Source organism: Seriola aureovittata, chromosome 18, assembly GCF_021018895.1.
Source record: "Seriola aureovittata isolate HTS-2021-v1 ecotype China chromosome 18, ASM2101889v1, whole genome shotgun sequence".
NCBI lineage: Eukaryota > Metazoa > Chordata > Actinopteri > Carangiformes > Carangidae > Seriola > Seriola aureovittata.
The window spans coordinates 10,830,643-10,858,117 of NC_079381.1; the positions used below are offsets into that span (position 1 = coordinate 10,830,643).

Here is a 27,475-nt window from a genome sequence, read left to right on the forward strand (position 1 = left end):
GGTTCCACATGCGGACACTGAACACCGCATTCGACGTACGCGAGAACTGCAGCGGACAAACGCGATTGGTGCCGATGAGGACGCTGGTGATTCCGCAATACACAGGCAGAGCGGGCGAAGGGAACCAAGCAGTAACTCAGCCACATGTTTAAACCATCTATTTGGATAGATTTAGTCCGGAATTTGCTGTTTTAAAAAAAGAGGAAGACATTAAGACAGCCAACTGAGACGGCGATGGTGATATGAATTATTTGTTAAAGGTTTCGCGGGAAAGCTAGCAGAGCACAGCCGGCGAATTCAAGCAGAGCCAGAGGAGCCCAACAGTTAGCTAGCTTTAGCCTGTTAGCTACCGTTAGCTCAGGAGCCGCTAATCCGTCCACTCTCGCCAGACACCTGCACGCCGCGCTCCCCGGTGTTACACCTAACAAGCTGATAACAGTCAACCCCGTGGGCCCCCACTCGAATATTTTCAAGTATTTTTGTCTTAAATCACGGGTTGGCACCAAAAAAAGGAGAGAACCACGACAGGTTGAGGTTGGGACCAGTAGGACGAAACAAGCGGTGTCCTCAAGTGGCCGTTCACCATGGACAACGCACACACAAAGACGGTTGAAGAAGTTTACAGCTTTTTTAACGTGAATGAAAGCACAGGTCTGAGTTTAGAGCAAGTGAAGAAACAACGGGAACGATATGGACCAAACGGTAAGGGGCTGGTTAATGTCAGTTTGTTGAAAAACAAGTAGCTGTATTCCCCCCAGTGTCATGTAGCCTATGAATGGGCCATGGCTTTAGATCTGTAACGGGCGACATGCAGAGTAAAAGGAAACGTTGTTGACGTCATGATCTGTATGTTGAAATATTGGAGAGCATCATTTTTGTGACTCAGTTAGTTCTCAACACAAAATCCTCTATTACATTATGTATCTGTGTTGTTGTGCTTCACCACTGCTACAACAGCATGCTATTATTTTATTATTTTATAAGTAGTAACATTTAATTAATTGTCAATTTCTCTTTCTGTGGGGGTGTGGATGGGATGATCTTACAGAACTGCCAGCTGAGGAGGGTGAGTGGACAATTGTATATACATGCAAGTAGCCACCTGTTTATGTGTTGAATCTCTTTAATGTTTTGTTTTTTTGCTTGAATTTATCGCTTGTCTTCTAGGTAAGTCCCTTTGGGAACTGGTGATTGAACAATTTGAAGACTTGCTTGTGAGGATCCTTTTACTTGCTGCCTGCATATCCTTTGTAAGTATAACATATTTGTGTAAGAGTGACTTGTTCAGTATTCATTCAACTGATATGTATGAGGTAGAGCTACTTCTGGTAAAACATAAGTCCTATACTTCCTTTACTACATTATCAAGATAAAGAGATTAGTGGTAAAAGTCTGTGAGCAGGTTGTCACACTAGCATAAGGGGTGTGTTCAACACTCAACTCAAGATAAATTAAGTATAGATAGTATGTAAGTATTTTAGTGCTAGAGTAATGAAAGGTTAATTCACTCTTAGATAAATAGAAGAACCTGCTTAATTTCCTTTAGTGTGGAGGGGAAAAACAGTCAAACTTGGCCCTCTGCCATTGAACGTTGTCCATCTTCATCTCCTCTACCATCTTTCTTTTCACCCTTCTAGTGATGAGTCCACTGTAGGTTTTTTTTCTGTGTACAGCTCTGTCAGCCTACAAAGTGTATATAGTCTTTTTCTGATTGATTGAGTGCCGATTGCAGCTTAGCAAGAATGCTGTTCAAAGTGGAGCAGAAGGGCGCCCAGAATCTGTCTGGTGACACAACCCAGATGAACTTTTTTATGATTCTGTCTTAATGTGTTATACGTTGGTGCATTACCTTTTTTTGCTCTTGAAGCAAATCTTAAATCATTGCAGCCTCTTTTAGCCTGTTGGTTTGTAGATATTAAATTTACATGTCAATAGTATAAAAGTCCACAGTTGAAAAAAAAAAAATGCTGACATGTTAAACTGGAAACAGATTATTGTGTCACTTTAGCATGTTCAGTGTTTATGTGGCTTGTGGTTGGAATGAGTAGCATGTTATGTCTAAGAGTGAAAGCTCTGATGATTGAATTTCCTGGTGTTAATTTGCCACTGCACTTAAGAGATGACTAAAACACTTATTACAAGTCTCACTATTACTTTGATGTCCAGTGTTCATGTTGTTATTGTGAATACAAAATCACAGATCCATAAATGAACAGAAAAAAATTGAGATATATATGTTCTTCTCACCACTGAGTGGCAATCTCAAGTGCAGTTTCTGTGTGACACAGAGTCAGGTTCACTATCCTGTGGCCCTATTTCTACTCTCGAGGCATGGCGATGACAGCCAGCTATGGTTGCAAAGCTTATAAATCAGTGGTTGTAGTAAGCAACACGCTCTCAATCGCACATGCAGACACATTTCCATTTATTTCAGTGTGACAACATTTCAACTACAAAGTTGTATACCAACATTTGTTTAGACTTTATATTCAGTTGGCCGGGAACTGATGGTTGGAACATAAATTATTTAGTGCAATGGACACTTAAAATTGAATTTGACATTTGATTGGCCATGCTTAAATAGGTTGTTGAGTAGAAGATGGGGGGCCATTGGGATTTTGGTTGACACAATTCACTCCTGGCACAGATTCCAAAAGAGGAGAAAGTGGTTACTACACTATCAGTCTTTCTGACATGCCTTTCTAACATACTGGCCTCAGTTTCTGCAATACTGGCATAGGCTGGCTTGAGTTAGATGCTTAAAATCATTATTCCAGATATGTAAATGTCAATGTGAGGTCCTGACACAACTTCACCTACTAGCTAGGTGTGTGGTAAAGCCACTGGGAGGAAGTAAATACAAGTTTCTTACCAAAACAAACTTGATAATCACCATTGTCCAGCAATTGAGTGGCAATGTATCATTACAAAAATACTATAGAAAAGTGCCTGTACATTGGAATCAGAGCTGCCTGAAGCTTATATCATTGTGTACACAACTATTCTAGCGTCACTGCAAGAATGTCAGTTCAATCTGTTACATTCTGGCATGCTTCACTGTACTGTGTTTGCATCACATTCTGTGAACTACAGAGTACAGTCAGTTTTGATCATGACGTGATATAGAATCCTACAGAAGTGAGCATACATTTACTAATTTACAGTTCTTATGTAATACTTTTGTACATAAACGTTGTGGGATATTGTGTCAGACAAGACTGATGACAAAAACTACACTGGGAGAACTACTTGTCCAACACCAATTAATACACAAGTTGAAAATAGCTTTGACCTTTCTACCTCCTGTTTGTTCCATTCATGTGGATGACGTAAAGTGGTTGGCCACCCTGATATTATCTATTACATATTGTGGTGATTTTGAAAATCCTGTGTATTCTGATTCAGTAGCGAGAATGTCATGTTCCATGGAAATTGAGCGCCACAATTCAACTTTCAAAGTCTGTAAAGTTTTGCATTGCTTAAGAGAACTGTATTTTATCGTACAATAAAAATTATGTGACCACACCAAATAACTGTTCAAACTGTTATCCTCTGTAAACACCTCTTGGCGTGGTTATCCAGTGAGTGGGAGTATTAATTTCTGGTTGTGATTTGGAGATGCAGCCAGTGTTACCTTAGGTCAGGACTTCAGTGCTCCCTGTGTCTCACATTTCAGTATTAATTGTTATCACTATTATATTTGATTGTTAATTTCTTTTTCTGTGTTTTGTGTTTAGGTGCTGGCCTGGTTTGAAGAGGGAGAAGAAACCGTTACAGCCTTTGTGGAGCCTTTTGTTATCCTACTTATTCTCATAGCAAATGCCATTGTAGGAGTCTGGCAGGTAAACACATGTTAACTTTATAAGCGCATCTCTGCATGACTTCTTCCTCCAGTTTGATAGTTGTCACCAAAAGTGTGTTGGGAATGTGCAAGCTGTATAGGATGAGGATTCTTACTGAAAGGGGAAAATAATGCTATGCAAAGAAAAGTGCACTAGAAAAGCTTATAAGCATTTTTTTAATCATGAAAGGCAGAAATCTGAAATGCAACATTTCTCATTCAGGCCAAGGGTACAGCATATATCGTATTGGATCCTCAGAGTAAAGACACAGTCACACTGGAAGCCAGGCGTGCTCCGCTTCCCCCTCACTTGATATATTCTGAACCCAATTCATTAGCATACCTTTTCAGAGAAACACTAGCTTTTGCCCTTTGACTGAGCAAGACAACATTTGGTCTGCAAGGGTGAAACAAAAAAAATGCAGTTCCAGTGCCTCCATGTTTACATCTGCCTGCTGAGCCCTGGCTTTCCCCCAGGATTTACAGTGTCAGTTCCTTTGAGAGGCAGTATTGATTTGTCAACATACACCTTAATTATAGGCAGGAAGCAAAGGCAGCAACAGTCGTGGAGGCACTTATCTGGACACAGAGAAAAACTAATTATCCTTTTTTTTTTTTAGACTGGCACTCATGCTGATCAAATTCAAAATGGCCCCAGAACAGTGTGTTACCCCAGAGTTAGTTATGATAGATAGGTGCACCAACTCCTTGCACATGCCTTGTGGAGGGCTAGTCTAGATTAATGCAACCAAAAACGGCTCTCGGCAGAATTGATTGACTGTATACTTGGGATGTCACACAAAGGAATGGGATGAACAATACTGTGATGGGCATGTTCCTGTTAGATATTGACTGGCATGTCAGGTTGTCTTGGAGGCAGCATGGCCCTCTGCACCAATTCCTCTGTGTAATATCTGTATATTAGAGTAGGGGATGTGAATTCTGAGGTGATCCCATGGCATTTTAACACAGTAGAAGAGATTTGCAATTATATGGATTAAATAAGTTTCTAGAGGGTCCTTCATGTGTTAGACCCACTAACACGAGTAAAGTTATTAAAGCAGCCATATTTTAATTACCTGATACTTTCCATATATTTTGTCTTTGATGTATTGCCAATTATTTTGTAGACATTCCCCTGTCAGACATGATGCGTCACTGGTTTCTTGCTTATTTCACATACATCTTACCATACTTTTACCTAGTATTTATGTACATATTCCTAAATATCTACGGGCACCACTGTATCTTGCGGTTAATATCTGCAAATGAGTTCATTTCGCCCATGGAGTCAGAGCTGAAAGATTGAGGGCTCTAGGTCTTGTTCAAGTCTATTTTTCTTGCCCTTGTCATAGATCCAAAGTGCATCTTTGTTTGTTTAAGTGTCTCTTGGGATAAATGTCTAATAAACTCTTTTGAATAACAATCCCCATGATTGCAAATCACACCTGGTATAGTTGATCAAAGATACCTGGTAGGTTGGGTGGGCCTCAGCTGGATTGTCCTGTTAATTAAATGCTTGTTTAAGGTCCTGCTGAGGCTTGTGTAAATGGGGAGTTGTTAAGTAGCTGGTTGTCCGCCTTTGTTAATGCAACAAATCCTGTTGCTTTTTTTGTTGTCATTGACATGACTCTGCCTGTTTTGAAAGTACTTTCATTGAATTAAAAGCAAGTGTAGTTTTCCATGCCCTCTCTAGCTTCCTTTTAACCTTGTAAACCCTCACCTTTGCTGGCAGCCATTTTAATGACTTCATGTCCCAGTTGCTATCCCTTACAAAAGACCACAATGTCCTGGGGTGTGTTACCCTGTCTTGCCATGTCTAGGTGAGTGCTGCCTGCCAGCTGGGCTGGGAGCTGCCATTAAACCTGTCCACTCTGAGAGCAATCAGTCAGGCAAGGAGAAGTCAGCACTAACATAAAAGTGCAAGTGAAGAATGATTCAGAAAGGAACTGAGCAGGCAAGAAGGGAACATTTGGACAAAACAGAAAGAATGGGGTTGAAGTCTTATGGGACTTATACTTATATTTACTTATACCAGTGCTTAAAGTAAACAAAAGTCCAACGTTAGCATAAGTCCAAACAATATTTTTCACATCTGAAAAGAAAACTGAGGCAAAAGCTGTCTTCCTTTTTTCAGTTCATAGCCTTTTGTAACATGTCCCAGTGTTTACATGAATCTGCTCCACTGTCTATAACCACATCATGATTCGCACTTAGTTTATTTTTTATTTGTCACATTGCTTATGTAAAGATTGGGCTAAGTTAACTCTTTTAAGTCTATTTTGAATAATTGTGCTTTAGCCGTAACAACACATCTGAGAAGACTGCATAGCCATCTAGTAGGCAATGACACCATTGGGTAGTGAACATAGCATGGATCCATGTCATGAGGGTCGACCGAATACAGTTGGTACAATGGCAAAATGTTACAATCTCTATGAAGAGATGTAATAATGTAAATTGTGGACGTCTTCAAAATTGATACAATATTAAATCGTCAAAGCGCACACCCCTATAAATTCTGTTTTTTTTTTTTGTTTTGTTTTTTTTTTTTCTATTTACTCCCTGTGTGAATTAATCCTTTAACTTAATTCTTCTCTACTGTTCAGGAGCGAAATGCAGAAAATGCCATTGAAGCACTAAAAGAGTATGAGCCAGAGATGGGGAAGGTGTACCGCCAGGATAGGAAGAGCGTCCAGAGAATCAAGGCCCGGGACATTGTACCTGGAGACATTGTTGAGGTGGCAGGTAAGATGGAAAAAAACAGGAATGCATTCAGACAGGTTTCATTCTAATATGCCAAATGTTCTCACTTCCATGAGAGTTATTACGACAGGAGAAAATAGGTCAACAACAAAATCAGATTAGAGAAGTCACATTTTAAAAATTTGTCAATTTAAAGAAATGTCAGATTTATTATAGATTATTGCTTATTGAATTGATGTTTTTCAACATGCAGATGCTATTGGTTAGATATAGATAACATTGGTCATCAATTTTGTAAACACCATCAATAGTGTTATGACGTACTCTTCACACAGTCTAAACACACACACACACACACACACACACACACACACACACAGCTGATCTCTCATCCTGTTCAACTCCCATGACAATTTCAGAATAATGGTAACGCATAGTAAGTAAAGCAGTTATGCAATACAAGAGCAGAGGCCCAATCTGTTCCTGAACATTTCTTTGCTAACCTCAACTTGGACTTGGCCACATATGTTTATGCCTTTTGCGTCACTGCTCCTCATTTCTCTTGGTTTCTGTGTTTTCTTACTGATCTTTGTTTCTTAATGGCCGCTCTGTCTTTGATCCCTCTTACATTTCTTTGGTTGTTTTTCATTCAGTCTTTCTGTGTCTGTTAATGATGTAGCTTCCTATTTTCTTTCTCACAAAGCAATGGTTAGTAGACAAGGGTCACAGAAAAATTTAATATATTTTCTCTTTTAAATATTTGTCTAAAGCTAAAAGAAAGGTTTATGGATTTACCCTCAGCGTTCCAGTGCCTTTCAGAGTCATCGCTGTATTACGCTCTCTTGAGTAATAAAAATTTTCAGTGTAGCTTGAGCAACCTCAAGTTCTCTTGTTAATGCTCATACTAACTTGTTTTTTGAGAATATAAGTGCAGGACTTAAGACAAAATGATCTTGTATAATAGTACATGCTTATTTTTAAATGAAGACACAAGGCATCAGTGAGGTCAAAACCTCATTTTAGCCTCCAATAAATAACCAGAAAATACAAATTAAAGCCACTCTAAAACAAGGACCTACTGTGTTTCGGTCTGCATCAGTGTTTACAATATTGGAGCTTGCAGATGAGAGCTAGTGCTAAACTTCAGTTAATCATCACAAAATACTGTACAGTGACCATATAGCAAAATTGTAAATACTGTATAAAATAACAGAGAAAGCCTCAAGAAAAAGCAAATGTAAAACACTGAAGATAAGAACCTTTTCAGACTCATTTCTTTTCTTTTTTTTTTTTTACTCCTATAATATAACAATAATCTGAACCAGGGTTAGACAAGAATCAGAAATGGAAGCAGAATCAATGAAATCTGATTGATGATGTGATGCTCAGCTTTTGATGCTTCTGTTTGCCAATCTCAGTGATCATGTGGCCACTATAGCCTCCTCCTTTTGTTCCCCTCTTACAGGACTTGATCTCAGCATGGACTGTTGCACTTAACATTCATGATAACACTTCAGACATTGTTTTATGTTATAATCCAAGTAGAACCACTGTTTTGTGTTGTAGCAACTTTTACCACACAGGCCATTCAATGTGCCAACTGTGATGTTTTAGTTGGAAAGTATCTGAATCAAACAAACTGCTCAGCATGCTTTATATACACAGTTATAGCATGTGATTTACTGTCTGCGGTAGCAAGCTGTTTGCATAAATATGGTCTTAAAGCTGATAGATGGGCCTCTGACATCACATAAGTAATGAGGATGGAGTGGATTAACAGATTTTAGTTGCACAGTATGGATCTGTCACAAACTGAATTGAGCAGTTTCTACAGGAGCTTGCATAGTTTCGTTTACTTAGCCAAAGAGCTGTGAGTGCATGTGTTTGTATTAGCCGTGGCAGGACAACCAACCAGTTGACCAGCAAGTTGCAGCATGAGGGCTGTGTAATGCCAGGCTGCAAAGTATCTTGTCAGACAAGGCATATGGTTTATATCCTTCAATTACTTTTAGATCTAGAGCTCTGATAATTTTGCTGTCACCACCTTAGATGCTCCATCAGGGCAATTGTTGTTAAGTGGTCAGTAGACATTTCTGTGCCGAGTGTGTGAAATACACACCTATCTTTGGACACAGTGAAAATTGTGTCCACTTCTCCTCTCTGCTGACTCAACTATTCAGAAGACATGCACTCTCTTCTCTTCCAGGCTAACAAAGATGTTCTTCTGCAACATGTTTTCCCTACAGTATTTGCTTACTTGTCACATTTCAGTGTTTTGGCTGTGTTGCACAAACAGTTTGTTTTGGTGCAGAATAAAACGGGTATCAATGACCACCGTTTGCTTTATCTGATTTTGTGGGCAGTGTATCAAGTGAAACGCCTGCCTCTTTTTTGTATCAGTGGAAGAGTTCTGAGCTGCCAGCTGTAGCAACTGGTCATTTAGCGGCCACCTTTTAAGAGAACATATTTTTAGATGAGATGTCAATATGGTATCGTTTGGTGCAGTCTATGGGAATTGCAGCCACAAATTCTATCCATCAGTTTAAGCAGCGCTCAAACATTTTGAGCAGTTTGATGAGAGTGAATTGAAAGACATAAAAAGGAACCGCTGTAACATAGTCGCTCCCTTCTGCTTTCTGTTGGTCACTAACCCTGCTCTATGGTGTGTTTGTGATATTGAATGTGACACACTAGGAAAATGGCAATGGGAAAGGAGTCTAGCCTTTTTTTTTTTTTTTTTTTTAACAGGTTTACTAATGTATAAAAACATGGAAAATACGTGCTAATTTTGGTGAAAAAGGGGTAAAAAAAAAAAAAACCCTTCAACCCTAAGGGTAAGTGTGAAATCATACACTGAAACCATAAAATCCAGAGTTCTGACCAGATTGCTGCAGCTAATAGCTTATTATACACTTTGAGCTAACAAGGAGGTGTCCTTCTTTGGTTAAGACACACTAACAACTTTACATGTTGAAGCTGTCATTTATTCCAGTTTGTTTCCACTTCCTATTTTGATTGAAGACCCTATCAGTCAAAAAAGAATGACATTAGAGCAGGGTTTCCTGTAGCTGTATGTAGGGGAAATGGGCTACTTCTTCTGAAAAAGGGGCTGCCTTGCCAAAAAAAATACGCTTTTATTTCCGGCCTTGAATACATCAGTCTATGGGCGGAGAGGAAATTAAGCATAATCTTGAATTTAAAAAGACCTTAATAGAATTCACCCACTCTCCATAATGTTTTTGTTGCTTAATGTACGCCTTATGTCAGTATGAAATCTTCTGAACTGTCTTCGCAAAATGCAAAAATTTCTGACCATTGAATGTCAGAAAGGGTTGCTCTGCTTAACTGGCAGGAATTTGATAGATCGTATAACAGTCAGGTATCATGATTTAAACCTTCATGTACTTGCCAATATTATTTATTTTTTTTTTTTTTTTTTTCACACATCACTTTCAGAGTGAAAGTTCTTGGCTTTCCTGCTTGTCCTGTTATGCCTTGCTTTTCTGTCTTGCACAGCCCACATAATTGTGACTCACTGTCCCTCAGTTGAGCCATTCATACACTATCTCTTGACTATTGTGAGGTTTCATTAAAACCCCTAAGTGATTCTACTGGTTTAATTGACTCCCAGCACTCCACGGAGGCAACAGTGACAATTCTTTTTCAATTCTTTTGGCTTGCTTTTGTTTCAGCTTGCAATGCCTAAATTGACAAGAGGTTCTTAGTTGCTAAAGTCAAGACCTTGACTCCTGTATCAACAGCATCCTGAGCACAAGGAATAAAAGCATGTCCTGTCTTTCTCACTTTCTTTCTCTCCCTCTGATTCACTCTTGCTGGTTGTATTTGACTCAGATGTGTATTACATTTAAGACTGATCAGCTCAGCTCTTCCTGGTTTGTAGTTTATCTTGTTTTGTCCAGGCCTCGGGGGGTTAGGGGGGCAGCAAGACAGGATGTAACATTTAGAAAGGGTACAGATTCAATTCGATAAATAATTTGTGTTCCAGATGGCCACGTGGCCAGATTTCCTTTCTTATGTTTAACAGTGTAGGATGATCTGTCTATTGTCAACACCCATGCTGTTTGTCTCTGTACATCATCTGCTGTCTGTCTATTCAACTTTTCTCTGCCTCTCACATGTTCAAGGTATTGCTCCATTATTACACAGGAGTTACATTGCATGCACAGTGTCATGTATGTTTGTGCATGTTAAAGTTTGGTCTTGTGATTTTTCCATTCATAAGGGTGGGAGAGGGCTTTATGAAACATCCCAGAAGGCTGCAAGTCTACGTGCTAGCACATCAGAGAGCCTCAATCAGAATATATACAACCCCCTTAAGACCTCTAAAGTTTCATTGGACCCCCCCATGATGTACAGTAAGGTGTTGTGCTGTCTGTGCTATAACTCAAATCCATATTTAAAATGCAGACTGTCCTGTTCCATGTTATGACGTTGAGTTGACCTTAGCCATTGTTGTATGGGATAGTTGTCTTCTGCAGTTCACATTTACAGAGATTTATCACAAGAGTTATGACTATACCATCAGTCATATCAGGGGAGGGGTTTAGACCATGGTCAAGATAAAGAGTGAAAAGAAGGGATACAGACCCTGGCCTGGAAAGGGTATGAAGACGACTTTACCAACTGATGAAGTGCTATCATTTAAGTTTATGCAGCCTGACATTTGTCCATCACCCAAGGGAACAGATAACAGAGAAAATCCTTTATTCACATGGGAGAAGGAAAGGTCCTATCCCGGAGGCTGTCCACTCTTTCCCAGAAAAATAGGAGCTAAAAAGGGCATGTTCTGTAAGATGAAAGGAAAGATAACGTCACTCTTAGTTTAAACAGCTGCAAATCCCCCTGCAGCAAAGTTCTGAAGATAATTGCAGAATAACTGTATTTGCTGTTTTTGCTAAAACGATTTGTAGCAACGTTAATAAACAGCAACAGTAATTTCAAATGAATTAATAATTGCAGCTTATGCTTATGTAATTATTACTGGCCATTTTATGATTTGCTGTTTGTAATGTAGTAGGTTCATTATTCCAAAGAAAGTACATTTAATTTTAATCTCTTCTTGCAGCCAAACTATGCTCTGATCTTATTCACAGTATACAATGATGGGTGGTAAATTGGGAGGTGTTTCACTATTTCTTCAAGGTATGAGGTTTTCTAATTAGTGACACGTTGGAGGAACAGTCCCACAGGGCTTTGAGTCTTTAATATTACCAGCAAATACAGGTCCTCATCTCCTTTGCGTCCTCCCTCATGCTATGCTTGTTCATCTCCTCCACTATCTCCTGTGTGTTAAAGGAGGATCTAGTTTGAAGGCAGACAGGTGATGATGAAGTGGTTTTGACAGCCTCTATTCAACTGGAGGACTATATTTGGTAGTGCAGCTGGTACAGTCCAGAAGCATCACTCACCGTGAACTCAGCATTACTACATGTTACAGTAATAAGATCAATTTTAAAATTTTTGGCATAGAAGCAACAAATGTGAAACAATACTGTTTCATTGGTTACATAATTTTTGTGTAGAATTTCCTCACTTCAGTCACTGTATTAATGGATAAAACTCATGATAATGGTGGGAATGAATGAACAGTACATACACAAGGACATGTCATACTGTTTCTATTTCAATTCATATGACATGAAGCGGGTTCTCCTTGCTTAAAACAGAAGTTTTTTTTATCATTCCCCCTCCCCCAAATCCAACAGCACATGTTTGCAACTGATCAAAATAGTTTTCCCATTTTTGGACGTGTGTTTTGCAGTACTCATCTGATCTCTCTTCCCATTCTCTTCTCTCTTTCTCCCCTCATCTCTTACTCTCTACTCAGAAGGGCACTGCAGAGGCCCATGGGTTGGTTTACATGTCTGTCACCACTTTCCACTGTCCACAGAGGGATCTCTTAAGAGCCTCTGGGTCATTGCTTTATATTGCTTTTACCACCACCTTTTGAAGCTATGTGATGTCTTACTGTAAGCTAAAAGTAACATTTCATTTTGATGCAACTTTGTCATTTTTCGTTGTGCTTTCAAAATTTATTAAAATGTCAGCCATCAATTTTGGGTGCCATAGGGAACCATAGCTGGCCCATAGTCTTACTGTAATAGTACAATATTATACAGGGAACATCATTACTAGACGAGACATATTCTCAGGTAATATTTTTCATTCTTCATCATGGATCTTACTTTTTTAACAAAAAAAATATAATTTGAAAGCTGAAAAGAGTGCAGAATATGGCCTGAATTTTAAATACTTTTTTTCTTCAATCATCCTTATCTGCACTTTTTATCAGCTCACATCAGGCCTAAACTGCATGTAAAAACCATACAAAGGAGCCAAAAAGATACCCTTTTATTACTTTTAAGCTATTAAAAGTCACTGGCTTTAATGGTACTTATCTTCTTTCTGCAAAGGAAGCACTTGTTTGGGATCTGCTATATATCTACATTTTACATTTGTTTTACTAGGGATTGCTAAAGCCTTGTGTTAGTGGAAAGAATGAGCAGCAATCTATTTGCGTCCCGTACAGGAGATGAGTGGAACATTAATTTTTGAATGCATGACACTCTCTCAGCCTCTCCCGAACAAAAACTTGAGTTTGATTATTTTATTACTCCCATAGGGGGATGAGCTGGGATTACACAGCAGTAGATTTTATTTCCAAGATTTAAGTGTCTGTGTGGTGATTTTTGTTTATTGCTTTTATCTTAAGTATTTTCTCTTTTCATTATACAGTGCGCTAATTTTAGAGGATGTTTTTTTTTACATGTGGGACATTTACATGACACCACTCTGCTTTTTTTTATTGCTATTACAACTGTGTTTGTACACCTTTAAAATTAACTTAATCCAGTTACACAAGGTATGTATACACCTGTGGTCTTGTTTCATTTACAGATGATTTTAACTTGTGAGGAAGTACTTACATGTCTCCTCTGCTTTGCTGTTTCTGTCCACAGTTGGGGACAAAGTGCCTGCAGACATCAGGCTGTCTTCTATCAAGTCAACCACGCTGAGGGTAGACCAATCTATTCTTACAGGTAAAACTGTTTCTAAATTTCCTAAAGCTCCTTTGTCTATGTGAGTTTCTGTCAGTTGCCATTATAATTTTGCATTCTGTATGTTTACATAATACTGTCCTTGAAGTTCTTCCTTTTTAGCTTACTTATGTAAACTTGTATTACTTGTACATTATTTATTGGCCTGCCTCTGCAACAACTCGCCTCTTCTGATCAACCAAGAAGTAGCAAAATAAGAAGCAGCAATTAATGGCGCACTGCCTTCTTTATAACCTGTAGTCATGATGGATAATTGGGCAGTGAGGTAAGTGGAAAATAAGGGGAGAACACTGGGTGGTGGATAATGCATGAAAGAAGAGGTTTATGTGAATCAAGTCCTTAAATCTCTTGTCTTGCTCTGCTGCCTTAATTGGTAGCAAATTCCATGGGATATTTTAGTGTTTCAGCTATTTTTCTCTTCTCTTCCTCTCCCCATTCATGGCCATACGGCCTGTCAAATGCTCCCTGCCTTACTCTGTCAGAACAGTGCAGACCTTGCACAGTTGATTACACACACAAACACACCATCAGATATGGGGTTTGAAAGGCAGTGGCAGTGCAGCATTTGATAATTGTCAGGCCTGTTCAGTCAGCTGCAAAGCCTTTTCCACACATCTGCCCAAAGTGTCAGCCAAGCATCACAGCTACCAATTTACTCTCCTGCGTAGGAACTCTCCCAACTGCTTACCTCTCTTATATCTTTTGTTTCTTCTTCCTGCAGGAGAGTCAGTGTCTGTGATCAAACACACTGACCCGGTGCCTGACCCTCGTGCTGTCAACCAGGACAAGAAGAACATGCTCTTTTCTGTGAGTGACTCACAAGACCATTTTTGGCTGTTCAGTCTCATTTTACACTGTTTTTTTTTTGTTTTTTTTTTTTTAAAATCCTTGCTCTTTTCATCTTTTCTCTGAGCCTGGCAACACCTATAAGGGCAACGATGTTTTGCTGTCGTCATCTTCCTCCTTCTATTTGTTTTATATCCCTCCTCCTCACATCCACTTTTTTCTATTTTAAGATAACGGCACTTCAGGGGAAATATTGAATTATCCAATTACGTCCCTGCTTTTTCTGTCTTACACATGAATGAAAAGTACAAAACAGTTCATGTCTAGACAGATAAAGAGTCCTCAGCAGTTTGTTTTTTTTATTTGTTGAAAGGATTTTAATTATGTGCACCTTCATCTACAAAAGAAATTGTCAAATTTGCTTCCAGGCAAAAATTGAAATACATTGCCATGACCCCTTTCACTTGTTTCTACAATTAATTTAAGAAAGTGATGCATTAACTCTTGCTGCATGTTGATTCTTGCTGCATGTTGAATCGTGTGTGTGTGTGTGTCTTCTGTGACACATCTCAGAAAAGTTGTTTAATTACTTTCACTCATATGCCCAGAAGCTTAATGCATGACATGTTTGTTCTCTACTGTCTGCTTTTCACTACTCCTTCACAGGGCACCAACATTGCAGCTGGTAAGGCTGTTGGTGTGGTGGTGGCCACAGGTGGCAACACAGAGATTGGCAAAATCCGAGATGAGATGGCATCAACAGAGCAGGAGCGCACACCACTGCAGCAAAAGCTGGATGAATTCGGACAGCAACTATCTAAGGTTATTTGTGAAATTCTCTCTCACTGTTGTTTCTTGCCTTTTTGTACTCAGCTATTTCTGGATGCCCAGAATATATAATGTTGATTTTAATTATGATTAATTGATAACTATTAATGTGATTTTTAAATTTAAACTAATGATGATTCAAGGTTATTTCACTGATCTGCATTGCTGTGTGGATCATCAATATTGGACATTTCAACGATCCTGTCCATGGAGGCTCCTGGATTCGAGGCGCTGTCTACTACTTCAAGATCGCTGTGGCTCTGGCAGTTGCTGCTATCCCTGAGGGTAAGCTGGAGAGCTGCACAAATGCAGATATGTCCTTAACATGCTATTTATGCTGTGAGACTCCCAATATTGTGTTGCTATTCAGACTGCTGGAACAGTTGGTTGGAAAATCCTATAATCTGGGCTATTTTTCAATACTTCATGCTACAGGGACTAAGGATAGTTTCACCACTTGAGTAAATGAATATAAATGGATGTCTCCATTTTTTTCTGTAACCATTTATCTCTCATGTATGTCTTAATCCCTCTCTTTTCCTCTGTGTTTATGTTGATGTTTCTCTCCAGGTCTGCCTGCTGTCATCACTACTTGCCTGGCGTTAGGAACACGCCGCATGGCCAAGAAGAATGCCATTGTCCGCAGTTTGCCCTCTGTGGAGACCCTTGGCTGTACATCTGTCATCTGCTCTGACAAGACCGGCACACTGACAACCAATCAGATGTCTGTGTGCAGGGTAAGAGAACGGTCAACAGTGACTGAGACAGAAGAAACCAGAAACCTCTCATTTTGTGAATTTCATTTATTAATTAATAATATACACACACACACACACACACACACACACACACACACACTGCAATCTAGATACAGGATATTGTGAAGGAGACAACCTAGCCTGCTAGCTTGGGGAATCATAGTCTGTGGGGTAACCGGTCAGAAATCTGCATTTAGAATAAGATGTTAATAAATAATTCAAAGCTTCAACAAATTAAGTTAAGATGTAAAGATAAAGAACATTTCAACTGGAAAGGAGATCTTGTCATCACCTCTTCACTTGACTGATGTTCAACATGTTGTCAGCCCAGTCTCTCTCAGTCCTCTGAACAATTCAAGTGAATTGCACCTGTACATTTCAAAATGAAAATACAAATCTAATTTGTATTGCATAGGTTTATGGTTATCTATGTATTTAAATTAAGAGGGAATCTGAAATCCTATATCTACCCCCCTTATTTCCCATATTTACCTTACAGACTATTGTTGCTATTGAAAACAGTCATTTAAAGTCGTCTCACCAACCTTCAACAGTCAACTCAGTTCACCGGAAATTAATTTCACATTGTTAGCTTATCTAACAACATTTACACTGGTTTCATAGTAACCAGTGTAAATGTTATTCTCTACCTTGTAGAGTCAAGACATTACATGGTAGGTTTGTTCTTCAGAATGTCAACAGGTGAGAGTGCTCAACTACCATATGAACTTGATAACATTATATAAACATAACAACAGCCGTGTGTCAATAAAGAAAAAATCAGTTATTAGACCAAAATAACCTACCACGTATCATGATTGTAATCACACTCCTGCTTTATCCTGAGGTTTAGGACACAAGTTTTGTAAATTGCACATCATCACAGTTCATGCTGCCTTAGATCTGATTGTGTAAGCAGACGATTTCAGATCATTTGACCATGATGCTCTCATAACTGGTCCACACAGAGAAATACTGTTATTGTAATAAAGTTAAACTGAGTGATCCATCGCTAAATGCTAGGTCTCCAAAAATTTCTTGGTCTGTGACCTGTGATCTGTTTGTAGGTCCCAAAATTTTAATGAACCAAACAATTATTATTTAAGTTGTTATGGCCACAAAATGGTGTCAGCACCATGTGTCAATGAGGCAGCGTGTGGCTTGTCTACATCCTCCTCAGGAAAACAGTACAATTAGCAGTGACAAGCTCTGCTGTTCACCAAGTTGAGATTTTTAAAACCATTGCCGTACATGGAAAGGGCAAAGGCTGGCTACTTTCCTGACATCTGAGAACTTTTCAAGTGTAAACTTTCAGTGAGCAATGAAGTAACCCTGAAAGCCTTTTGCTGACATTGGGGATTTACTGGGCAGTGAGCATTGCTGACACTGAATAGGGTATATGAACTATTATCTATTATATATCTATATACTGACTATGTAAGACTTACAGAGTATATATGATTTCCCTGTTGGTGTAAGCTCCTTTGTTCCTGTTAGCATCTCTTAATTTTTTGTTCATCATACTCCTCTCTCCTGCTCTGTCCCACCATCTTCCTCAGTACTATTCCTCAGCCTTTTATCTTGTTGTTCCTCTGTTTCCCTCCTCCTTTCTTCCCTCCTCATTCCACTCTCCTCCCCCTTCTTGCTCAGGCAGCATGCTGATCAGTATGCAGTAGTTAGTCACTTGCAGCAGAACCAGCATTAGAGTTGCATAACTGACCTTGTGTTGAAAGATTCTCTCTCTCTCTCTCTCTGCTGTCTGTCTGCTCTTCCTTTACTCTTCCAGCACTTTTTTTATAAATTGAAAATTATGTTTAGCAATTTTGAAAGGTTTCATTTTGGAAACCAGTTGGATGCTATTCCTGGTCATTTGTCAGTCAGTGATAGAGAAACCTGTGCTTGATGCATCTGCAACATCTCTGTCCTGACTCTCAATTTTGGGAAAATGTATTGCTTTAGATGTAAGAATCTGTTACGTATGAGTGAATTACAACAGCTGACAGCTGAGGTAAGAATTCTCATGCTGTCTAGGGCTGCACATTTAATCGAAATATAATTGAAATCGCAATATGGCCAGGTGCAATATCCAAATTGAGGGAGCTGCAATTTTTTTTGATAAAGGTAAAATGTGTCACAACATTGTTGTGCATTGATAGCACAATAAGCATTGTGGTGCCTACCAATCAAATTCTCCAGACGTACCAAAACATGTAAACATGGTTTTTTGGTACAAGAGTAACAAAAATCCCATCGTCATTGTTCTTAAATTTTTTTTCAGTGAAAATGAAATGCAAAAACAACCATTCCAACTGAACTGAAACTCAACAGTTTTTGAATTAATTTTCTAAAGGACCTTAATAAACCAGAGACTGTAACTACTGTCCTTACGCAAAGGTTTTGATACTCATGGTCAAACTATTTCCGCCTTCAAGTGATTCACTTTATATAGAGTGTATTCATGATGAACTCTGTGTCTGCCTTGCTGTAACATGACATTTATGGACCTTCCCCACCAGAGTTTTCAATGTCTGCTTTGGCTCAGCATTTCATTGTTATACCCTGCTCTATGTTCAAGTGGATTCATGATGTGAAGGTTTCTTTTGGATAGTAGTGTGCTGCCACCTGCTGAAAGCAATGTTCCTCAGCCTCTCAGCTTTTTCCTGTCCATTTTATCCAGAGGTATTTACCCACAGATACAGTAGGGGTGTAGTATCAGTATTAAGTACTAATAGTTTGTCTCTACAATTTTTGTGTTTCTAGATGTTTATCATTGACCGAGCAGAGGGCGAGCACTGTTCCTTAAAGGAATTCACTGTCACAGGCTCCACATATGCCCCGAATGGAGAAGTGTGAGTATTCAGTGTCTTCAGCCTGTTTCCCTTTTAAAGTGAAAATAATGTATTAATAATAAAATTCATCAATCTCATACTACTTAGAAGAGATTTTTCTAAGATATAGTGAAAATTAGTTTTTAATGTAAACCACTGCACAGTTGGCTGACTAGTTGCTTCTTTTCTACATCCATCTTTTGTTTAGGTACCATGATGCAAAACCAGTCAAATGTTCCCAGTATGATGCCTTGGTGGAGCTGGCCTCTATCTGTGCTCTCTGTAATGATTCCTCATTGGACTATAACGAGGTTAGTGGTGAAGATTTTTCTATGTTAATTGGTACACAATCCTTGGCAACACCTGACATTTGTGGATGAAGATCGACCATTTCTCTCTCTCTCTGTGTGTGTGTGTGTGTGTGTGTGTGTGTGTGTGTGTGTGTGTGTGTGTGTGTGTGTGTGTGTGTGTGTGTGTGTGTGTGTGTGTGTGTGTGTGTGTGTGTGTGTGTGTGTGTGTGTGTGTGTAGACCAAAGGTGTGTATGAGAAGGTTGGTGAGGCCACAGAGACAGCTCTCACATGCCTGGTGGAGAAGATGAACGTGTTTGATACAGATGTTAAAGGCCTTTCCAAGATTGAGCGAGCTAACGCCTGTAATTCTGTATGTAACCTTCAGTTCTTTAAAGTCATTTCCTTGTTATGAAAACTGTGCTTACACATTTTTCACCTCCTCTTTGAAGATGCTCATTGCAGTTGTGTTTTATCGTATCTTTAGGTCATCAAGCAACTGATGAAGAAAGAGTTTACCTTGGAGTTTTCCAGAGACCGGAAGTCCATGTCTGTGTACTGCACTCCTAATAAAGCCCGCTCCTCTGTTGGCAAGATGTTTGTAAAGGTAAGAAATAGTCACAGTGAGACTTAATGTTGGGGGGGGGGGGGGGGGGGGTGTAACTCAGATTTTTGCAAAATATTTAACAAAGTTTTACTTGTTGAAAGAGTTTCTCTTACAGACTGTTATGTCCTTTCTTTTCATTTGTCCTTATTCTCCTTTCTTTGATTGCTTTTAGGGTGCTCCTGAGGGAGTGATTGACAGGTGCACACATGTCCGGGTGGGCAGTAACAAGGTGCCCTTGACCCCCGGCATCAAGGAAAAACTAATGTCTGTCATCAGAGAATATGGAACTGGCAGGGACACCTTGCGCTGTCTGGCTCTGGCCACCCGAGACAACCCCATGAGCAAAGATGAACTGGTGTTAGAGGACTCCACCCGCTTTATTGAGTATGAGGTAAGAGCTTGGAAAGATTGATTTGGCTGGATTCTGCTTTTGGTTTCTAGGTTCCTCAGTCTGGTGTGATTTTGTTAGGACGCAATTATTTCTCTTTGTTATCATCCAGACTGATCTGACGTTTGTCGGCTGTGTGGGCATGCTGGATCCTCCCAGAGCAGAGGTGGCAGCCTCTATTCGACTCTGCCGTCTTGCTGGCATCCGAGTAATTATGATCACTGGAGACAACAAGGGTATGTAGAGAGATTCACATCTGCGCAGAGAATAAAATTTGACTGGCACATATCATTATAGTTTCTGCACAGTGTTAATTCAAGATTCATTTACACACTTGAATTCCAGGAAGCCTTAAGAAGTAAATAATGTTCCCTCATCTGTACTTTAGGAACGGCAGTGGCTATCTGCAGACGTATTGGTATTTTTGGTGAGGAGGATGACGTCTCCAGCATGGCTTTCACTGGCCGAGAGTTTGATGATCTTTCACCTGCTGCACAGAGAGAAGCTGTGGTCAAGGCCCGCTGCTTTGCTCGTGTTGAACCTTCACATAAATCCAAGATTGTGGAGTACCTGCAGTCCTATGATGAGATTACAGCTATGGTAAGAAAAGGGACATGCTTTTTTGTCATTGATAATCGCCTCTAAAACATTAACATTATTTATGATTTCCTGACCTGGTTTTCACTCCCCCCTCAGACTGGTGACGGGGTAAACGACGCTCCTGCTCTAAAGAAGGCTGAGATTGGTATTGCCATGGGCTCAGGCACAGCTGTGGCCAAGACCGCCTCTGAGATGGTGCTGGCTGATGACAACTTTGCCACCATTGTAGCTGCAGTTGAGGAAGGCAGAGCCATTTATAACAACATGAAACAGTTCATCAGATACCTCATCTCTTCAAATGTGGGCGAAGTTGTCTGGTAAGGATGACTGGTTTATATAAACACACTCCATTCCCCGAATAAATAACAATCCCACTGACGTACATCATGCTTCTTTTGTATGTAGTATCTTCCTGACTGCGGCTCTGGGCTTCCCTGAAGCTCTCATCCCTGTTCAGCTGCTCTGGGTCAACCTGGTGACTGACGGCTTGCCTGCCACCGCATTGGGCTTCAACCCACCAGACTTGGACATCATGAACAAACCCCCACGCAACGCTCGCGAGCCCCTCATCTCTGGATGGCTCTTCTTCAGATACCTAGCCATTGGATGTAAGAGGGGAAATTTGGATCATTATTGTGGAAGGACAGTGTGTGACAGATTGTGTGCTGCCTGTGACACCTGAATCTAGTTTTTCTTATTTTTTACCATGCGGATTCAACAAGTGATTTAAGGGAAAAGAACTGGTATTTAATGAGTAATGCCTTCAGATGTTCTGATGTTTCCTTGATTGTTTCTACATAATTGGCAGAAAACTTTAGGAAGCATCAACCATCAGCTTGTAGTCATACAGTAGGGCTGCTGGTTTAATGTCCTGGCAGTGCCACGTAACCAGCACAAAAACTAGCAATTCGTAAGCTCAAATCTACCACATTAGCATGATGTGAACGTACAGTTAATGTAGGTAGTCACAAGAAAGCGCTCACATGTAATTACAGTTTGCTGTCTTCTCCGGTTCAAGTAACCAGGCATCTGTGTCATTGTGTGCATGTTTGAAAGACGTCTTTTTGGTCTGCGTCATCAGGTTATGTGGGTGCTGCCACTGTTGGTGCTGCTGCCTGGTGGTTTGTTGCTGCTGAGGATGGACCAAGGATTACCTTTTACCAGCTGGTATGAACTACATCCAAACAACTATTAATTTAACACACTTGAATGCAAAAACTTAAATCTATCTGCTATTTGCTCTGTGTTTTTTTTTTTTTTTTCCCCACAAACAGTGATATGACTGAATCATTTTTCACTTCTTACAGAGCCACTTCCTGCAGTGTGCTCCAGAGAATCCAGACTTCCAGGATATGGACTGTAAGGTGTTTGAGTCCCCTTACCCTATGACAATGGCCCTGTCTGTGCTGGTCACCATTGAGATGTGCAATGCCCTAAACAGGTCAGTGTGAGCAAAGTATCTTCCAGCAGGTCTGACGTGTTCAGTAGGATTGCCCTTTAGTCAGCAGAAACAAAAACTTTTTTCCAGATATGGCTCTGAATGATGAGCTTGGACCTAACTTCTGTTTTGTTAGTATTACTTGAAGTTTGTGCTACAACATAATGGTCTTTATTTCCTCTTCCACTTCCACACAAACCATGTGTTTTATGTGGGATAATATGCATACATTGTGGTACTTCGAAGTAATGGCTCTTGAGTGAGTTTTTTTTTTTTTTTTTTTTTTTAATGTGTTTATTAATTTTCAATAAGCAGACATACAAAAGACAAGACTAGACAAACTAATAAAACAACAAGAAGCTGGGAACAACAACAGAAAAAATCAAAAACCCAAACAGAAGGATCAGTTCCAGATAGATGTGACAGGTACATTATACAGTATAGAATGAGATACAGTGGGAGCCGAGAAAGAAGAGAAACCAAAAAAGAAAAAAAAACAAAAAAACAAAAAAAAAACCCAACAACCCAGAAACAAAAACACAAGAGCATTTTATACAAATGCCCTTATCAGTATAGCAGAGATGTTTACATTAATATAGTCAAGAAATGGTCTCCATATTCTTTCAAAGGCATTAGTTTTGGAGTGCAAAAGACAGGTAAGGAAGTCCAGAGGTATGTACTCCATTATTGTCCTGTGCCATCCCACCACTGAGGGGGGTTTATCTGAGATCCAGTGCTGTAGAATATTTTTCCTGGCACAAAATGACATAACATTATACAGTTTCTTCTGGTACATATCAGTCACACGATCACTGGGAAGGCCCAGAAGGAGAGAAACCGGGTCGAGATCGAGGTCCTTCTTCAGAACCTTTTGCATTTCAAATAAGACATCACTCCAATAATTTTGTATTTTCACACAGGACCAGAAACAGTGAGTAAGATCACCAATTTCTGTCTTACATTTAAGACAGAATGGAGAGACATCCTTCCTGTATTTGGAGAGACGGTTTGGACCAACATGTGCTCTATGCAGTATCTTAAATTGCATCGCTCTTGTCCGGTTACTCGAGTGAGTTTTTAACAAACATGTGCGTTTGTCCTTGTCTCTCAGTGTGTCAGAAAACCAGTCCCTGCTGCGTATGCCTCCCTGGGAGAACGTGTGGCTGCTGGGAGCCATCTGCCTCTCCATGTCTCTTCACTTCCTTATCCTCTATGTGGAGCCTCTTCCAGTGAGAAATACGTCTTTTAGTTTGACACATAATGTAGTATTGTGAAATGAGGACATGCAGAGTGAAAAGCGTTATCATGATACAACAACTCTGTCAACCATGAAGCTAAATTAGAGATTTAGTCTGATGTATCTCAAAATTGGAAAAATTTACCATTTAGGCTGAGCCGCAATGTGACTTTTGTCTTGTATGCTTCTTTTCAGATCATCTTCCAGATCACCCCTCTGAATCTGACACAGTGGCTGATGGTGCTCAAGATCTCGCTGCCTGTCATTCTACTGGACGAGTTTCTCAAGTTTGCCGCCAGGAACTACCTGGAGCCCGGTAAAGACTTGGAGAAGCCTGCCGGCTCCAAAGGCTGCTCCCTGTCTGCATGTATGGAGGGCATCTCCTGGCCCTTCGTGGCCATTTCCCTCCCCTTGGTCCTCTGGATCTACAGCTCCGACACTAACATGGCCGACATGTTCTGGTCCTGACTGACTTGAGCACAACCTCGACTTTTCCATCCCCCCACCCATCCCCCCCACCCCACTGCCATCACTTCACTCTTTCCTCTCCCTCTCTGCCTTCCTACATGTGCATAGCTAGTGTGTGTGCGCGTTTGTAGAGTTAGTGTGTGTGCTTGTGCGTGCCTACCGTGTGTGTACGAGAAGGACCAACTTTAACATATGAAACGTAACAAATAATATAAAATGTTAACATTGAGAAGTCACCTGTTTTGAGTTGGGATAGGATTTTGTGAATGGGTGAGTCTTTAAATGCGAGTGTTAGAAGACCATCACTCCTATAGCTGTGGACTTGTTGGTTTGAAAGAAAATATACTGTTGCCATTTTTTTTTTTTTTTTTTGGTTTGTTAATGTCAATATTGCCTTTTGAGGTTTATATTTTTAATGATTTTGGGAATATTTTTTGTCTCATGTCACTACAGTAACAGGAGATTGTTTTGCTTAGGTTCCCTCTTCATGAAAAGAAAATTTAAGATATCAGAAATTCATTGATTTGTACAGAGAATGAACACTATTTTATGCAAAAAATTTTTTTTAATGGCTCTGTAAATTGTTTGACCAGTGTGGCTTAGACATACCGCCTTGATTTATTTTCTAATGTTTACCATTGTGTCTTCAGTATAAACTCAGAACTCTTTCAGAGAGGACCACCTCCATGTGGCAGACGAGGATGGGGAAAGGTTTGGGAGTGAACGTTTGAATGCTCCGCTTAAACAAAAGAAAAAAAAATCCTGAAAAAGAAAAGCCGCATGTCCTGTGACCAAGCATGAACTGTGTGTGGATTCTCATTTCTAATTTAACTGTGTATCCTGCCCCCCCCCCCCACCCACCCACCCCCCATTGTTAGAGTATAAATTAACTTCATGGATGTTTTTTTTTTTTTATTATTATCATGATTTGAAAATAAGCCAGTTTTTCTGCACTGGGCAGAGCACAGCTACCTCAATATGATAAAAGAAATGTTTTTGCTCATCTCTAGATGCTTTTCCTCTATGGTCTTGCTAGAGCGTAACATCTGAGGTGTGCCCCTATTTGCTTGTGCAGAAAACCAAGAACACAAACTTCCTTCACTCTAACACTTTTAAGGATATATATTGTTTGTATTGATTGACATTCATTAACTTTATTTGTGTTTTGCTCTGGAGACAGAACTGGTTGGGGATGGTGTATGTTAATTACCATCTCCATGGCGTTTGATTCAAAGGACAGTAATATTAAAGTCTTAAGGAAAAAATACTAATACAAATACTCCAACTTGAACTTGGATTGCAAATAAGAACCCAAAATGTTGTTTTTTACTTCAAGGAAAAATACACTTTTGAAACCTTTGAATCAAAGTGTTTTCTGTCTTTATTTAATAGATTGAGGCCAATGGTTATCAACATTATTCATATCCAGTGTTTTTGTATGTGCATTATACTTGAATACAAATCATTTCAGACATATGAATGCTTCAGTTTTCTTGGCACAACATGACGGGAAGGAGATATTCACAACACAGTGGAACAGATCTTGTGTGAATTTGACTTGCAGGCTTTAATATTTGGAGATCTTAGTTTGTGTTGGGCATACCATACTTTGTGGTAGTGTATACGTGTTGGGTCAGAGCCCAGTCAACTGCACTAATCCTGAGAATCCTTTTGTATGGAAATTTCCAAGTGTGAGAAAAACCCCTGTCTAAAGCATGTGTTTTTTCGGGGTAGAAGCCTGGGTGTGTTTGTGTTCCACTTAACAACTGTGTGCTTTCTTCCTCAATGCCTTCCATTGGCTCCCCTGTCACTAGAGTGAGTATCCATTTGTCTTCATACATACTCTAATAGATGCCACATCGCCACAGTAGAATCTGATAAAACAAGGACACAGCTCAGATGTTTTGAATTTTTTTTTTTTTTTTAGAGACACTTTTTGTGAAATGATGTTCTACAGGCAACCTAAGACATCAGGGAAATAAAATAAGTTTTAAACGTTAATCTACCTGTCAGGTATGCTAGGGAATGATTATGGGTTGCCAACTTGCCAAACTTGGCCTTGATGTTGACCACATGCCACCATTGTGAATGTCACCGTGTGCTCTTCTTTTCACCACCCTGACACTTGCTTATATTCACGAAACCGATACCTACTCTTGATCACATCACAGACAAATGTAAATTTTTTGAAATGTAAATTGGTCATGGAGTTTTTAATTGTTTTGTACTAATGTAATTTTTCTCTCCCTTTTAGGTTGGCTCTCATAAAAAGCTTCATAAAACTTAAAGAGTGGGCTCAGAGGCTGGAGTTGTCCTACCATCCAGCATGTGTGCTCACTCTAACCTCACACACCTCAGACACCATGATGACCAGCAGTGTGTGTACCTTTGCACCAACAAAAAAAAAAAAAGGACATGTTTTCACAGTAATAAGACCAAATACATAACGGTGTATACTATATAAAGTGGTTGGGCTGGAAACATAGGTCCTTGGCCCCATGCACCACAACACATGAACACAATTATACCTCTGTGTGCAGATGCTATATCAATATGACACTATTCCAGTTTTGTGTGCAGGGAAGTTCTCGACACCCTCAACGTCCCTTCTTGCATGAAGAATTTGTTTCCAACTTTCATGGTAGCGTAGAGAATCTTTGAAACCACTTGGTTGAATGGTCTTAGCTGTACATCAGTGTACAGAAATCATGCATGTGTTTCAGCTGTATGTAGGCTTTGCAATTTGTATTTATAGATTCTAATGTATAATACTCCAATGACATATTAAGATGGTTTTAAGATGGATATATATATCGTAGATATTGGGAAATCACTGTTTTTATTGTAACGGTTTGGGTAATTTGCACAATATTAGACAATGAGAAGTGACTCATGCTGAACCTGACTGCTCTACTTGAGTTTGATTTTTAATCCTCTCCCTGTTAACTGCTGTGGGCCGATCACTGAACCATTTACATTCTGATGAATTAGTCCTTTTGAAATGAGGACTACAGACTGGTTATCCTGCAATACAACAGTGTTCTCCTGTTTTCATATAGCCTCTGCATTATTATTATTATCATGTATCCTTATCAACTGCTGTAAAACTGTGATCTAATGTGAGGGGGCCTGTGCAGTCCCTTCAGTAACTCCTGGTCGAAGAACAATATTAACCATGTGTAAAAAGACGATCATTATTGAGGATGAATAATGATTGTAGATGCATTACTGAGGTTGTGGTTTCAGGTAAATAAAATAATATAGTATTTGAATTGTGTCTGTTTTTCCATTCTAGTTAAGTGCATTCTTACATGATCAATATTTAGTTTTATGCAATTCCAGTCAATTGTATTTATATATATATTATATATTATATCAGTGTAGCTTTCCTAAACTGAAAAATAGTAAAAGTTTAAGTTGTGAAATTTGTGTTTTAAAAAAAGATGAAAAAAGAAATCGCACATATATAATATTACTCCACTGGGTGGCAGCATTTGGTTAAATATACCAACAGCACACTTGCATGATTTGTAGCACCTACCTGACAGGTAGAACCACATGCTTTTAAAGCAATCCAGAAGGAGTAATATGCTGAATTACCTTTATTAATAATTTAAAAATAT

The 27,475-nt window shown here is 39.5% G+C and overlaps 1 protein-coding gene across 2 annotated transcripts; it reads left to right on the forward strand.

The window, feature by feature from the left end:
* The first annotated feature begins 54 nt into the window (after positions 1 to 54).
* atp2a2b (ATPase sarcoplasmic/endoplasmic reticulum Ca2+ transporting 2b) lies at positions 55 to 27,124 on the forward strand. 2 transcript variants are annotated; one of them, XM_056403909.1, is made up of 24 exons: positions 55 to 702; positions 1,049 to 1,066; positions 1,168 to 1,250; positions 3,738 to 3,842; positions 6,451 to 6,589; positions 13,528 to 13,608; positions 14,348 to 14,433; positions 15,079 to 15,234; positions 15,384 to 15,525; positions 15,811 to 15,977; positions 18,759 to 18,847; positions 19,035 to 19,137; positions 19,356 to 19,487; positions 19,602 to 19,721; positions 19,894 to 20,112; positions 20,222 to 20,345; positions 20,498 to 20,709; positions 20,806 to 21,026; positions 21,115 to 21,317; positions 21,791 to 21,876; positions 22,017 to 22,150; positions 23,259 to 23,376; positions 23,580 to 23,700; positions 26,107 to 27,124. In XM_056403909.1, exons 1-24 carry the CDS (start codon positions 585 to 587, stop codon positions 26,118 to 26,120), a joined length of 2,991 nt encoding a protein of 996 aa, XP_056259884.1. In that variant the 5' UTR covers positions 55 to 584; the 3' UTR covers positions 26,121 to 27,124. The 2 variants fall into 2 exon arrangements, with proteins under 2 accessions (XP_056259884.1, XP_056259883.1); XM_056403908.1 differs by having other exon boundaries at positions 56 to 702; positions 23,580 to 25,667.
* The last annotated feature ends 351 nt before the right edge of the window (positions 27,125 to 27,475 follow it).

What these genes read in the sequence shown, in the direction of transcription:
- atp2a2b (XM_056403908.1), top strand. Translation starts at nt 585, where the DNA reads ATGGACAACGCACACACAAAGACGGTTGAAGAAGTTTACAGCTTTTTT. An exon ending in CCATTGTAGGAGTCTGGCAG is followed by an intron (nt 3,843 to 6,450) that starts GTAAACACATGT and finishes TCTACTGTTCAG; the next exon opens with GAGCGAAATGCAGAAAATGC. An exon ending in AGAAGAACATGCTCTTTTCT is followed by an intron (nt 14,434 to 15,078) that starts GTGAGTGACTCA and finishes ACTCCTTCACAG; the next exon opens with GGCACCAACATTGCAGCTGG.